This window comes from Podarcis gaigeae (genome assembly GCF_964106915.1).
Source record: "Podarcis gaigeae genome assembly, chromosome: 5".
NCBI classification, from domain to species: domain Eukaryota; kingdom Metazoa; phylum Chordata; class Lepidosauria; order Squamata; family Lacertidae; genus Podarcis; species Podarcis gaigeae.
The window spans coordinates 41,119,567-41,136,498 of NC_139681.1; the positions used below are offsets into that span (position 1 = coordinate 41,119,567).

At 39.9% G+C, this 16,932-nt stretch overlaps 1 protein-coding gene across 20 annotated transcripts in view; it reads right to left on the minus strand.

Annotated features, from left to right (window-relative positions):
• Positions 1-16,932, minus strand: part of JAKMIP3 (Janus kinase and microtubule interacting protein 3) — a 110,512-nt gene that overhangs the window by 6,061 nt on the left and 87,519 nt on the right. For all 20 annotated transcript variants that reach the window (XM_083741007.1, XM_083741010.1, XM_083741011.1 and 17 more), the window contains one exon: positions 15,737-16,925. In XM_083741007.1, coding sequence (XP_083597133.1) covers positions 16,881-16,925 — 45 coding nt within the window. In that variant the 3' untranslated portion in view covers positions 15,737-16,880. The remainder of the gene's footprint in view (positions 1-15,736; positions 16,926-16,932) is intronic.

The window sequence follows — 16,932 nt, forward strand, 5'->3', positions numbered from 1 at the left end:
CAACAGAACACATTCCTTTTCTTATCTTAGGAACAACAACACCCAGTACAAGGTGCAGAAATCACTTGGCAAATGATGTAACCAGAATTTATACATGTAGGCTTCTACTGTATATATGGATTTCTGGCTACATCAAAGCTTCTGTCAGTGCCAATCAGTGTGGCTGTAAGTATGGAGGAAACCCGTCATCTGACTACAGCCAGGCAGCACTACTGATGATAATATAGAAGTCACATTTCAAGTTGCAAGCTTGAGCTATTGGGGCTCACTTCCAAGGTTCTCAGAGATGCTGGTTTGAAGCAATGAGTATCACTGAGGACATGAAGTTCCTATATAATCTTCTCCTTTCATTTACATGAAATGAATGGAAAATCCAGGCTCACACATATATGCCTCAGCTTGCATCAGGACATAAATAAATATTTTAGTTCTATCAATCAGCAGAGACTTTTTTGTGTGTACATCATTGTCTTTTAAAATACCCGACATTTTTTGCCCTCAGCCTTCCATAGTTTAAAATAAAAACACTCTTTTTCAGAGTCAAACAAGCAGGAAAGTTTAAACTAAGAGCTGATTTTTGTTTAAGTAAGCACTGAAGTTAAAACTCAAATGGGTATGGAAAATGTAAGCTGGTAAGTACCGGTAATGTTTTAAAGAGTTGGTGTGGTTATTGACAGACAAGTTAATATTATAAAGATGAATGCTAAAATAAGCAGTCAAATCAATCTATGATAGATAGATAGATGATAGATGATAAATAGATAGATAGATAGATAGATAGATAGATAGATAGATAGATATAGATAGATAGATAGATAGATAGATAGATAGATAGATAGATGATAGAAAGATAGATGATAGAAAGATAGATTAGATAGATAGATATAGATAGATAGATAGATGATAGATAGATGATAGATAGATGATAGATAGATAGACAGATAGATGATAGATAGAAAGATATAGATAGATAGATAGATGATAGATAGATAGATAGAGATATAGATATAGATAGATGATAGATAGAAAGATAGATAGATGATAGATAGATAGATGATAGATAGAGATAGATAGATAGATAGATGATGATGATAGATAGATAGATAGATAGATATAGATAGATAGATATAGATATGATAACAGTTTGTTTAAACTCATCACTCTGATCTGAAAATCACAGGTCCCATGATCTCGCCTTTAGTAGGAGGGTATGAGGATAATCATGAATGGATAAAACGATTTCCCATTTGACACTCAGCAGATGGTCCATCTGTCCTTGCAGTCAATTCTCAACTGGGCATTAGACATATAAGCCACCATATGGCTAGGAAACACAGACACTGTGAGCATCAGAAATGGGTTACTTTTATAAATATGTTTTGGAGGGGGCAAAGGAAGAGAATAAAATTTACCTGTAAATGTGGAATAATTAACGATTTGTAATAGTTTACAATGTAATGATTGTCCCAAGTAGCGGACATCACAATATATGTGCAATCTTTTTTAAAAAAAGTTTTTAAATTTAAATCATTTCCCTCCAGTGATAGGAAGAAATGCATTTCCCCTTCACCATATTTATTTTGTAAGGATTTTTTTTCTAAACCTAGACAATAAGCATTATTGGGATTTCCCCATAAAAAAACAATTAGTTATGCAAACATTGGAACTGAGCAAAAATAGCAGCCTATTGCCAGAAAACAAACACACACACACACACACACACACACACACACACACACAATCTCTTATATTTTTCTAAATGAAAGCTATAGGAAGATGTGGGATACAGTGCTACAATTCCCACAGAGTGAAAAAAAATACTGAAGGAAATAAAAATTACATTAGAATTATTATTTGAAACATCAAAATAAGCAGTATACTGTATAGGAATAATCTGTCCTCAAATCTGTATAAGACAAAAAGGTTAATGCTGAGCAGAATGCCTGGAGACCAGTTCTCAGTTCTGGGGAAAACCTACTATTTTAAAGTATGTTTGGTTCAGAAGAGATTGTGAGATTTTTAACTTGAATTAATATAATCATTAACTATTATTTAGATGACAAAAAAACAGGAGACACCGTTACAGGCTTGTCAAATGATGTGGAAATGACTTGAAATCGCCTAAGAGACAACCCATCATTCAATGACAGAAGGGGGATCTGCTATGAACAAAAAGTAGCAAGGGCAGCAGACATAGGCACAGACCACAAACTATGCAGGGGATATTCTTGCAAGACTCAAATGCTACCAGAGTTTCAAGATCCTTGCCAGGACTTACGTGTGGATGGAAATGCTTAATACTTTTCCCCCAGAGGCTGCTCCTAGTGTGAGTGGCACAGCTGGCTTTTAAGCCTCATCCTGTTTCATTTCAGCCTCACCAAACTGAAGCTCCACACATTTCTAGATTGAGTTTGCAGGACTAATCCTCAGGATGGTGATCCTGTTGAGGATAGATGCCTCCCTTAATCCAGAATCGGCAGCTAGACTGGTGACTGGGAGTGGCCACCGAAATCATATAACACTGGTCCTGAAAGACCTACATTGGCTCCCAGTAAGTTTCTGAGCACAACTCAAAGTGTTGGTGCTGACATTTAAAGCCCTAAATGGCATTGGCCCAGTATACCTGAAGGAGCGTCTCCACTTCCATCACTCAGCCTGGACACTGAGGTCCTCCTCCAAGGGTCTTCTGGCAGTTCCCTTACTGCAAGAGGTGAAGCTACAGGGAACTAGGCAGTGGGCCTTCTTGGTCGTGGCACCCTCCCTGTGGAACGCCCTCCCATCAGATGTCAAGGAAATAAACAACTATCTGACTTTTAGAAGACATCTGAAGGCAACCCTGTTTAGGGAAGTTTTTAATGTTAGATGTTTTATTGTGTTTTTAATATTCTGTTGGGAGCCGCCCAGAGTGGCTGGGGAAACCCAGCCAGATGGGTGAGGCATAAATATATTATTATTATTATTATTATTATTATTATTATTATTATTATCCCTACAATTGCATCCATGGCCATTTCTTTTGTAATGGACAGGGTGAGGGCCACTATTTCTGAGAGTACATGCATGTCAGCACCCTATCCCAGTTGCTAGGGCAGATTATGTTGATGCTTGTAATAGTTGTAGGGTCCCAAGAGTCTGCCTTTCAGGTGCCCTGGAGACTTTCCTCAGTATTTCACCTTTCAAGGCACACTTTTTAGATAGATAGACAGACAGACAGACAGACAGATATAAAGTTATCTGTGGTTCCTTCAGTTTTCAGTACACCACTTAGAGAAACTTATAACATATTAAGTCGTATAGAAATTAAGTAATAATAATAATAAACACACTGCACCACAAATCTTGACAAAAGTCATGCCTATGAGATATTGAGGTGCTGAATACGAATATGACAATATCGGCTGCTGTTTCTTAGAGATCCACAATAGTTTATTATATACTCAATAGTCGCCTATGTCCTCCAGCCCAAAGTGGAGGCCAGCCAATCAGCTCTCACAGGAGGGTAGACGTTGCTCCTGGGCTTGGTGTGAGTCCAGAATGCAGCATCCATTTTAGGAGCAGCAAGGAAACTCAGATCAGGAAGCCACATAGAGCTCTCCATGCCTCTCTGCCAGCTCTCAGGACTCCCCTTCAGGCCACACCCCATCCTAAGCCTTCTAATGCTAGTGCTTTTGCATGGCTGGAATGTGTCCTTGAACCATGATCATGCCGCTTGGGAATACCATGTTTTTAAAATAGTGCAAAAGCATGAGAAAGGCAGGGCATACATCTCTCAAATAAAACAAACATATACTGATAAACTCTCTAGTTGTGCTGGAGCAGCTCAGCCAGTCAATGTTTACTATGCAGGGGATAAGATTTATCACATCAGCTTTTCAAAAGTAGGAAGCACTAGAACCAATGTAAAGTGGATGTTCTTGAATAAGGAGTTGTTGCTATCTTTTATGAGGCCATGATGTTGTAGGGCAGTGGGATTTTTACTTCAGATAAGGGCTCTTAGCTATCTGAAGTCAAATAGATGTCTCATCCAAGTGGATAGGGGTGTTTGAGAGCTCACTTAGTGTAGATGCTTCCAATCAGCACCACTTCAGGATGTGCATGTATTCAATTGTGGTGCTCTTTGAAAGAGATGACTGAAGTGAGTGACAAAGGGCAGACCACATTTTTTGCTATTGCCACTGTCATCTTTATGGGCTTGCACAGGAAATTAAGCCAGAGATAGATAAAGGCAATATACGTTTCGAAATACAACTCCTTTGAGATATCTAAATGAACAACAGACTAGTAAAAGTTCAGATGCAAAATGACGTGAGGGTCTGCAGCATCATTAAGCCTTAAGAAAATCAGATGCAGACAAGCTATAAAAGTATGGCTCATAAAAGAGCTGATGCACTGATGTCAGGAAGTAGTGAATAAGGCTGCTGATTAAGGCTATGAACGTAATCTCCTCTCTTTCCCTGCAATTCTAACGGTGAATGTATTTGGGAAGGATATGTTGACCCAAATGGGATATGGAATTATCTGCTTCCTGGAAGATCAATTCCACGAGTAAATCTGAATTACATATTTAATATCTTATTGTCCTTAATCAGTTCCAATCTGAATTCACCATTCCTAACCACTGGCAGGTCTATATAGCAGAAGATGCTACACTAGGTAACCAGGGGAAGATTTGCTTGAATGCAAGTAGAATCCCCTATGAAATTGGGGGTCTTGCTTTATTGACCAATTCCCTTCCAGAACACAAACTGGAACTGGTCCAGATAATGAAATGGATATGAAGTATATGCCAGATATATAATATGTGATGTGCATTCAGGATATATAATAAACACCTACTTTTTTCTGCAGAGGGTTGTTTTAGGCTTTGAAAATCAAATGAGACCATCACTGCACTTAACGAAATATTTAATGCACTTTTCCCATATCCGTCTGTCTAAACATGTCCAAGGATAACTGCATTTTTACAAGCTTATGCTATGAAACAATGCAGCTCAGACTGCTGGAAACAAATTGGATCCCTATCCCAGAACAGTCACTGAAGTGGTTATCGCATGATTGCCCCCTGGAGTTAATGCATAACAAAGTACTAATTACCGCACAGGGCAGTCAGTTTGCATGATAAGAGAAAGGGTGGTCCACACAGCTTTTTGGCATCCTCTTAACTGTAAATGCTGGTAAGATGAAAGGACAAACAGCTATTAGAAGGAAAGTTCCATAGATGAACATGGAATTGGAGAAGTGGATAGATACCAGGTAGGAAAATTAAGGGTCTGACTTCAAGCTATTCAAGCTACACACTTCAAGGTTATAGCAGGAAATTCAGGTCGACAGACACTCTTCCTACAATTCACACTTTTGAATATGGGGTGGGGGGAGGAATACCCCAGTGGCATGAGTTAAGGGCAGGATGTCAACTCAGATTTTCTGTTCTAATCCCTTTCCTCCTCTTGGGTGAATAAATACGTTTAATGTGATTGAAACCCTATTCTCTTTGTGAGCACCCTTTGATAGCAACTTTCAACTGAAAACTGTTCAGCTTTTTCAATTCCCCCTTTATGTGGATTCAGAAAACAGAGTTATAAATTCACCATAGTCTAAATTTATCGTGCTGTCGAAGCCTCATTTTTGAATAGCTGACACAAGATAGAGGACTCTGCTTCTCAGAGCAATCAGCCCCTTTTATCAGCACAGCCCACAACTTTGATAGATAGGAACAAACCCAAATTGTTGAGGTTTTTGGTGGAAACATACCCCAAAAATAGAGATTTTAAGCTTTTTGAGCTGTTTCCACCTGCTTTTTCCATCCCGTCATACATCTGGTTTCTCCCTGACATTTTGCCAGTTTGGCAAAAATCCCCCCTGGCGTCATTTTTAAACTTGGACATGTCAGGAAAATTCCTGACATATGGCAGGCCTAGCAGAATGTGATGTCAAGTGTGGGGCAGTTGGGTATTTTTTAGGGGAAACGGACCTCGTAAGCCAAATTAAGATCCCTCCCAGGTGACATGAGACCCACTAGATTGAGATTCCCCAGTGCTGGTATTGAGGGCTATCAAAAAGAGGGTATAAATTTGGAATCATGGCAAGTGATTACTACCATTCCACTTTCCACCCCTGTGAATGCTTCCTAGAATGGCCATATGCCTTACTCTGACATCTCTTTGGAGGGCTGTCAGAGACTAATCCTATGTTTGAAAGGCTGTCTGTTCCAAGTCTGGTTTGTAAAGATGAAGAACCCTATGAAGGGAGTTGAAGGTGTCCATCAACAGTAAGCATCTCAACAGCAGACTGAAAAAGCACCGGATCACTGTTTCCCCCGCTATGGGGAAATATATTGCATTTCTATTCAACTAGGGTAATTATTGCTAGCCTCGCCGCTATACATGTAATTTAGCATATGCAAATTTTAAACAAATATGTGTATTTCCTTGTTCTTTTTGGTGATGGTTCCCCCCCCCCCCGCTCTCTTTTTGGTGATGTATAAGTGGCCAATTAAATTCCATCCAGTGAACTTTCATGGCAGAGCAGATAAATCTTCTGCAGACGTATCAAGAGTTCCATCCACAACATTGCACACATATGAATCGGGGAAGTAGGTCATTGCAGCCTGCAGCAGTTCAAAAGCTACTTTATCATACACCACGTTTAAGCCAAGCAAAGTTTTAGAGCACTGCTGGCCATTGCATATCAGCTGTACCTTGCATGTACACATTTCTACAACGTGGACATAAAAGAAACAAAGCATTCAAATTGAAAGGAAACTGGGACAGCCCAGGAAACAGATGGCTACACAGGGAGCAAACCATGACCTCAGAAAATGTGGGTATCATTTTCATCACTTATTCTCCTAGGTTTGTGGCTAAGTAATTGGATTAGATCATTATAATCTGGATTTGAATGTACAAGCATCACAAACACAATTTAGACAATTATGACTTAAGATGGCCTGACGAGAATTTCTGACGGGCACCTCATCAAATAACACTGTTGTTTGAACTTCATCTAGGACAATTCACACACTGCCTGGTCTTTATTGTTTATAATCAGGGCTCGGAAATGTATATCAGATGGATTTAAAAAAAAAAAAAAAAAAACCTAAATCACACTGTTTGCATACCAGAACTAATCGCTAACATTTTTTTGGTTCCATAAAAAATAGTTATGTATTTACAGTGAATGTGCCCCTTGGAAATTTAGTCTGGTTTTTTAAAATAACCTCATTTGCTATGCACACTGATTAAATATTCATTAATAATAAATAGAATTAAAGAAGCTTGCTGACAAATTATATTTCTCCCTGACTAGAACACACACACACAAAAGAGACAGAACTGATTGGATTTTAAATGGCTTTCTATATTTCTTTCATGTTTAAACTTCAATGTTTATCAGGGGAAATGAACATTTTGACTAATCGTTCATCTCCCCACCCCTTGCCTGACCCAAAATGGGTCTAACAACTAAATGCAAATAGTTTGTATGTATATGAAATGTTTGCACTTACAGGCCACTAATTAACATTCTTGAAATGATTTTCTGCCGTAGAGAGATTTAAATCCCCATTGTCATTTGCAGATCAGGGGTTTTTATTTGTAAACACACACACACACACACACTCCACCACCACCTTACTAGGGTCTATATTTGTAAAGGACAAAACTACACTAGCATTCACCTAGCTGTGTTTATAATGATATGAAACCTGAATACCAAAAGGATATAAAGGTAGGGTAAATCAGTCTACAATCCTAAAGGATACAGAGTATGTGCTCCTCCATTGGTGGAGAGGAGCTCTACAGACAGGGTGGCACTTGTGCCTTAAGGGGAACTGGTGATGTGTTGCTGGCAACAGCTCTCAAAAGGAGGGTGTGCTCAGGATGATTGTGGGAGGCCTTGGATATAAAAACAACTTGCCCTTGAAAATGGCAAAGCCATGCCAGCCTTGAAGCACAGTGATTTTCCATGCCACTGATGTCAATCAAAGGGAAAACAGGGGAGGAGGAGAAACAAAACAGAGACCAAAAATAAATACAAACATTCTGCAAGAACCTTCTGCCCTGGCTGGAGTGAGCTACCAGGATATAGGATGCAGTAGTTCCTCCATCAAAGGAATTAGCCCTTGTACCTTAGGATTGCTCAGCAAGTCTTGGGGGGAGGAGGCGGAATGCAATGTTATACATTCAGTCTGAGTTCAAACCTCACTTCAGAACTGAATCAGCCTAGCAATTCAGTGGGATGGGTATCACAGGCACTGTATTATGGTGGTTCATATTTTCAAGGTCATGTTCTGAGAGTACCACTGGGTGAGTGCTCCTTGGCTTTCAGGTGTTTGTGCTATGGGATTTCATAGGGATATCTGTAGGATAACTAGCCTCATATCACGAACAGGCTTAAATCTAAATAATGCATGAAGGGATTAAAACCATAGAGAAAGCTGTCCTGCCAGACATAGCTCACCTTGGGAAGGACTAGGCAATCAAGCCTTTGTTCCCTTCTATCTGAGAAGTTCAACGTGTGAGGACGTCTGAGCTGGTTGCTCCAACCTCAGATTGCATGGTTCTAACAAGCCACTCTTGAATTCATATACTAATAATTTAGGAACTTCAGCTACTTTGGAACTAAGCTAATTTTTACTGCCTGTGAAACTTTTCTGATTGATGTGGGGAAAAGCACATGAACCTGACCTTTGAAAAGTTTGTAAGTAAACTATTTTAAACTTGCCATATGTGTGGCCTTTTCCCTATGCTGGGGGAATAGGGGAACTTTTTGGAGCACAGAAGGGCACGTGTTTTAAAGGTCTAACACACTTTACTTTGCTGCATATTTTGTGATTTTTTTTAACTTTGCTGGGGTTCTCTCAGCAAAGAGAGCTTGCCCTAATCCTGGATCTTGTCACCCAGGGAATTATCCTTTTATACCTATTTTTTTCTTGCTACCAACACTATCTTCTCCCCAGTGTTATGTAAAATCTTTATGAAGTCATTGGGAGTGGTCATTAGGAACTTTGGAGCAAGGTGTCACCAGTATGCTGATGACACACAGCTCTACTTTCAGGGAAGGCTGTGAAAGCTTTAGGTCACTGCTGGGATGCAGTGGTGGACTGAATGAGGGGCAATAAACTGCATCTGAATCCCAAGGAGACAGAGGCTTTTGGGGTGGCTCGTTCTCATGTCTGAGAAATAGGTAAATTACCTGTTCTGGATGTGGTCGCACTCCCCCTGAAGGAGCAGGAGAGAAGCTTGTGGCTCCACCTTGATACATCTTTGTCACTAGAGCCAGCAAATTCCACAAGAATAGCCATGCTAGCCTATAGAACAGGGATGGGGAACCTGTGGCCACCGGATATTGCTGGACTAAACATCCTAATCATTGGCTCTGCTGGCTGGAGCCGACGGGAGTTGAAGCCTAATAATATCTTGAAGGGAATTAGTTCTCCATCCCTGCTGTACACAACTTGCTTAGTGCTGCAGACGAGCACAGCTTGTCTTTTGGATACTACGGGCATTGTGAATGTGAGGGGGCAGAGTATGGAAGGCTAGGGAGCCAATGAAGATCACACAAGGGCTTCTTGGAAATAAATAAAGGTAAAGGGTAAAGGGACCCCTGACCGTTAGGTCCAGTCATGACCGACTCTGAGGTTGCGGCGCTCATCTCACTTTATTGGCCGAGGGAGCCAGCGTACAGCTTCCAGGTCATGTGGCCAGCATGACTAAGCTGCTTCTAGCGAACCAGAGCAGTGCACGGAAACGCCGTTTACCTTCCTGCAGGAGCAGTACCTATTTATCTACTTGCACTTTGACATGCTTTAGAACTGCTATGTTGGCAGGATGGAAATAAGTAATCTCTCATTAATAATGAAATTTGCTATTAATAGTCTCAATTATTATTCATAAAGCTGTGTTTGCCAAGAGCCCTCCAAAGAAAGTTTTATATCCAGCAAGAATTGATGCAAAACTTTGGGACGAATGAAGTAACTATTCACTAATTTGCCACTTTCAATAGCCAAATGCAAACGTGTGGTGTTGAAATCCACAGTTTTACCAGCCAGTTAAATCTGGACCTCAGGCTTCTCCCGAGCTTTCTTTGTTATATTGCCTCTCCACTAAGTGTGTTCAAGGCCCTTCTCTTATTCCAGAGGTGCAGAGAATGGTGACCCAGTAACTAGTCCTCTCAGGGCTTGCTGCCCAGTTGTGGAATGCTCTCCTCAGGGAAGCATCCCGGGCCCCTTTACTGTTTGCTTTTAGGCGGTTAATTCTCTGCCTATTTTTAGTGGGGTGGGGTTGAAGTAGATTTGCTTTTTCATGCATATTATTGAGAACAGTTTATTCTTATTTCTGTTGTAGATCTTGTCACAGACAACAACCTTTCCTCGTACAGGAGTGCATTCTTACACTGTTATGAAAGATGGACAGATCCAGTTGGTGCTTTTGCAGTCCTGGAAGAATTTGTTTACCCAGTACAGTGGTACCTCGGGTTACGTATGCTTCAGGTTACAGACGCTTCAGTTTAAAGACTCCGCTAACCCAGAAATAGTACCTCGAATTAAGAACTTTGCTTCAGGATGAGAACAGAAATCATGCTCTGGCGGTGCAGCGGCAGCAGGAGGCCCCATTAGCTAAAGTGGTGCTTCAGGTTAAGAACAGTTTCAGGTTAAGAAAGGATATCCAGAACGAATTAAGTACTTAACCTGAGGTACCTCTGTAGAGGCAGCTGCTAACGTAAGAGGTGAAAGAGGCATTTTTTGCTGACTGCTCTTTCCCAGTTACCTTCCACCCTGTACTGGAGAGTCCCTCAACTCCCCAGAGGCATTTTTCTTTTGGGGTGTCTGTGGGGAACGACACGACTAATAAGCAAAGTTTTCCTGCCCTTCTCTCCTGTTAGCAGATGCTTCCATGGAATCAAAAGCTCTCCTGTTAGTGTAACTGCACTTCCTGGGTTCCACCCAATGACTACAAAGTTATTTGACTGATAAATAGTGAATATGTGAATTACAAATCACCTGTTGTGCTAAAACAGCCTGTATAAGATAAATAATGCAAACGCTGCTTGTAGTATTAATTCCCCAAAGAGAGTAAAGTTGAGTAACAATTCAGTAGGACTATGTGGGCTCTAAATGAAAGAGAATGGATGCCACATGCTCCTATCTGAAAAATACATCCACCTGATCTTAATTACACATTGCCCATTAAAAACATTATTCATGGAGAAGCTTGAGTCACTACAATGCTGATCAGCACCCTTTTTCCTTTTATTGTTCCCAGAAGCAACCGTGTTCCATCATTCTCTTAGCCCCTGCCATGTGCTTCTGTTTGAAAAACGGAACTTCCATCAAAGCAGGGTTTGTCTAATCAATGAACCTTGTCAAGAGTTGGGCAGGTTTATGTAGCATTCACAGGCTGGTCTTTTGGTACTACTTGAAATGATAGGCTCTCTTGCCTGAAGACATTTCCCAAAGCTTTCCCAGCCTACAAACACAAATGTGACCAACCGCTATAAAACAATGGCCTCTTGTCTGCTGGCCCCTCCCAGTGAATCGCTGGCAGATGGGAGCAATCAATTCTTTACCAATAAATGCTATCATTGCCTCAAACGCAACAGCTGTGAAGAAGCTTAACAGATGTAAGGGCTTTTTAAAATGGTAATTAAAGTGGTTAACCCTTATAGTCTAGGAAGATGCCACTGACTAGAAGCAAAGGGGTCTCAGAAGAACTTTACGGACTCAAAAAGCTCAGGAATTGTCACTGCTGAAAAGAGATGCATTTCATAGAATCATAGAACTGTAGAGTTAGAAGGGACCACAAGGATCATCTAGTCCAACCTCCTGCAATGCAGGAATATGCAGCTGTCCCACTCGGGGATCAAACCTACAACCTTGATGTTCTAACCAACTGAGTACCAAAAATATGGGCACATGTTTGTCCCAGGCAAATTTTGTGAACCACTGAATGATCCTTTAAGTATGTTTGTTGCATAGGTATTTCTTGACTTTTTGGACATATACCAGTGAATGCTAACTGTCTCATTTAAGTGATTGTCAACGTTCACATCTGTGAGTTTTAAAGCTTTATTTTAAAAATGCCTGGGATTTTCCTCATTCACATGTGAATGTCAACATTTAAGACTTTCACTGTATCAAGCTACTGGTGCCTGCATGTATACAATCCATACAGGCATATTGTGGGGTGAAGAAACTCTGATATATTTTAATATGCACGCTTACCTATTATACCATTTTATTCCATTGTTTTATCAGACAACACCTGGATTTCTTTTTTTGTTAATGTTAAGCAGTATAAAAAAATTCTAAATATATAAATATTATTTCCATATAGAGAAAATCTGGAATGTGTACTGGCTCTGAAACAGCGTTATAGTTTTAATACTAAGTAACAGTTTCAGAATGAGTGAAACATTTCAACTTTCTGTAAAATTTGGTTTTCAGATTTATCTGCCTAAGGCCATTTATTTTTCCTTAACACAACTGGATGAGGTGCCCTCTGATGAAGGTCTGCTTGCTATTGACATCTTAACTGACCATTTTATTAAAGCAGAGGTTTTTGTTTTCATTTTTTTAAAATTGCTTAGTAAAGCCCAGCAGGGAAATTTATCAAATTGTTTCCCAGTGGGAATAAGTAATGAGAAACTGAAGCTTCACTATAACCAACCCATTTCCCCAACTGTGCTACAAAAGCTACATTGGGCTCAAGCGCCAACCGTGATGTCATTATTCCTGCCTCAGGAACTTCGTCTAATCTCATCATAGAAGGTTGTAAATTCAGTCTGGCAGTGTCAACTCCAAGCATTTCAGCTTCTGTAAAATGGCTGGAACACTGAAGCAGAAGTACCAGACATACCTTGCTTATAAACGTTCAGGCTTTTTGTTGTTGTTGTTTGCTCAGGGTTAATCTCCACTGCCATATTCATTTATGCATAAATCTTCAAACACATTTTTTAAATGAAGAAGTCATTTGAAAAAGGTTAGAATATATCAGCCTCACAATCTGTCCTGAGTGCTCACTGGAAAGAGAGACTGTGAAGCTGAGGCTCCAATACTTTGGCCACCTCATGAGAAGAAAAGACTCCCTGGAAAAGACCCTGATGTTGGGAAAGATGGAGGGCACGAGGAGAAGGGGACGACAGAGATGGTTGGATAGTGTTCTCGAAGCTACCAGCATGAGTTTGACCAAACTGCAGGAGGCAGTGGAAGACAGGAGTGCCTGGCGTGCTCTGGTCCATGGGGTCACGAAGAGTCGGGCATGACTAAACGACTAAACAACAACAAGAATATATCTTGCATTTCAGTCTGAAAACATATCCACTTTCCTCTCAGCAATTAGCAACACAGCTAAGAGAAGCTCAAAGTGCTCAGCTAATCACAACGACCACCTTTGCACATCACAGTAAGCCGCAAACCACCGTTTACTGGACATAAGGAGATTGCAGCCCCTTAACTCCTCCCTTCTTGTATTGGGAAGAAGCAAACCATGAAATATGAGATAGCATTGTGTCACTCCAAATGAACAATGGTGGTAGGTCAGCATTTGTTCTTGATTTAACAATCACAGTTTATCTGGAATGAAACAAATCACAACCCCTGGTTTGAATGTAATGCTAAGGCAGGGATTGTGTTTTGTTCACATACTAGCAGTAAGGAGCAAGGCAGCCCAGACAGGCATTTTCACAGTAAACCAGGTGTGGGGAGCATTTGGATCTCCAGATGTTGCTGAACTACAATTCCCATCAGCCCCAACAAACACAATCATGGATGATGGGAATTGCAGTTCAATAATATCTGCAATTCAATAATATCTGAAGGGCCAAAGGTCCCCCTCACTCACACCTGATGGTTAGCTAGGTTTACTGTGACAAACAAATAGAGCCCATGTGATGGTCAATGTTTCTTTTAAATACAGTGGTACCTCAGGTTACATATGCTTCAGGTTACATACGCTTCAGGTTACAGACTCTGCTAACCCAGAAATAGTGCTTCAGGTTAAGAACTTTGCTTCAGGATAAGAACAGAAATCGGGCTCTGGTGGCGCAGCAGCAGGAGGAGGCCCCATTAGCTAAAGTGGTGCTTCAGGTTAAGAACAGTTTCAGGTTAAGAACAGACCTCCGGAACGAATTAAGTACTTAACCTGAGGTACCACTGTATAGGTTTTTCACATTGGGATTTCAAGCTGAATTAAGTTTGGTAAAGCAACAGAGAATACTCTATAGTTCAGGTTCCCCAGTTATTAATCATATAATATTACAAAAGATAATCTTTACTTTCAAGAAGTGGCTTTCGTCTACTAAACTGTAAACCTTGCCACATTTTATAACATGAAATTTGAAAAAAAAATGTCAAAATGTATCTATATTCTAGATGAAAAGCATGTACATTTATTTAAACTGAGGCTGAAATATTGCACACACTTACTTGGAAGTATCATGGAATTTAGTGGAACTTACTGCTGAGTAATATTTGTATGGCGTTGTGTTGTAAATTAAATTTGATGAGTGCTTGACCTAAACTCCAGTGTCTCATCTACCAAAGTATAACCAATAGTTTATCGCATGTAATAGTGCAGTCTGATAAGGACTGAGCATGCTCAGTAGCTACATAATATTAAATGCAAATGAAAAATAAAAAGAAATGGGGGAAGGGAATAGAAAAGGACTGTTATGGAGGAGGGAATACTGACTGGCTAGAACCCTGAACAGATGCAGTCCTGGGAATATTGCTGCAACTTGGTGTGCAGTATCTACCAAACCCTTTAAATACGAGATAATGATATTTAACACTACACAACACATATTATTGGTTGGAGCTCCCTCAAGTGGATGACTGTAGTGTAGAATGGGAAATAAAAGAAGAATGAAGTTCATCGTGTATTCTAAATACATGTAACTCTAAAATGAATCTGTTGTTTTTGGCATTACTTTCTTATACAGTAATCAAATATGCTTGGGATCATCTCCTAAGTGAAGAAAACAGCTGCTCTGCTGGTATTCAAGCAACTTCAAGAAATGCTACTGGATTTGTAATTTTTGGTGGGAACAACTTAGACCAACATATTTGCCTGTGAGCTAGTTTAGCCCAATGGAAATTTAGTGGGATCTGCCACACAAGCCAAGCTGCATTTAGGCTGTGGTCCTATGCAATCTTATGTGGGAGTAAGTCCCACTGAAATCACTGGGACTTACATCTGAATAAACATGACTAGAATTGGGCTGCAATGCCACAGTGCTTACTTCCTGAAGAAAGGAAGTAATGAGCGGAAGTTACTTTATGTCAATATCATTAGGAAAGATTGTGCTTAAGTGTGCTATCTTCTTAATCCGCTTTGACTCATTGCAGTTTGGGCTATCTCATTTGTTTGAAAACAGGTTTTTTGACTGGAATCCAAGACTTCACATCTCCAAAGAATAGCCTTGGGGTGGGGTGGAGTTTGGTGATGCATGGGTGGCAGGCAGCATGGTTAAGTGACACAAGCAGGGCCACGGTGCCTAGGACTTAATATTTACATATATCTATCTAATTTCCTAAAGATTCAGAATTCAACTGGAGAAAAAATAGCTTCCACATTTACTGGAAGACAGTTAATACATGAAATAAACCAACCAAACACAAATAGTTATGGGTTTTAGATAACCACTGAGCATTTATCAACATTGGTTTGCATAAGGAATAGGACATTAGAATGCTTGCTTGTAAGGTGGTGAATGAGAACATAAAATATCAGCTTCTCACCTTTGGGCAACTCCTTGAGCTTCAAATTTATTTCCAGGAAATTGGGTGTTTTGACTCTGTCGTCTTCTCTCCTCTTCTTTTCTTCATCTTGGATTATATTTGTATAGGCCTTTTGTATATCCAGTATTGGTTGCTTTTTCTCTTGGCAATTTTATGTGCATTGTTTTGCATCCTTTCGGTTTCTCCGCTTCTCAGGTGACACTTCCACCAACATTCAAGCCAAGAGATGTTGTGCTTTCTCATGATAGTAAGTTAACCTTCTCAGAGATTTTTCCATGACAGACCTTACAGATCCAAGCAACTTTTAATTTCTTATTTCAATCCCACTTCAGTTTCCCTGTACGCTGATGTTGCTGGCTTCATTTCATCCAGGAATTCAAGTGCATTACACCTTAATCATGGTGCTATTTTTCTACTAGCACTGTAGACAAACTTCAATGAAATTTTAGAACAAATCTCTCTCCCTCCCCCCATTTTAATGCCTGGGAGTAATTTCATATAAATGATTTCATGTGTAATGGAAATGAAACATGTATTTCTTAAATGATCACCACCAAATACAATTGCGTGTAGTTCCCCATTTCTATTGGTTAAAAAACACTTTGAAATACAGTACCATTTTTGTTGTCATTCAGCCATTCATATTTTCGCCAGCCTGGAGTTCTTTGAAAATCTTCCTTCAAGACGTGTATTTAAGCAACTATGAATAACAGGACAAAGGACCGAAGTACAAAACAGGACATGTTCACTTCTTTACAGAAGCAGTTTACTGCCTGCTTAGCAGGGAACCAAAATATATCCACTTCATCTGAATGAGTTTACTGCTTTTCATGTAAAGCTGAAGTTGTTTTTGAGCAGCAAAGTCAAGGCTTCCTTAGAGAGAAGCCAGTAGTTGTTCATCAATTGGGGGTTTGTTTGTTTTTTGGCTTTCTTCTTTGACAATTCTAATACTAGTTTGTAAAAAGTTATACAGTTACACTTATCAGAAGATCAGACTTCGCTTCAAAATAAAATCCAGACAAGTTGTTCTTTATAAAAATGGTCAAAAAGAGCAGATCTCCAGTCTTTAATGTCCGAATACAGTACACAGCCTAGTTTCTTGAAAGGGCAATGTCTCTTTCCTTTCCAGCACTGGCTACCATTGTTATATTCTTCCATATGAGACAGATTTCCTAGATTTCTCTCTGGGCTGAAAG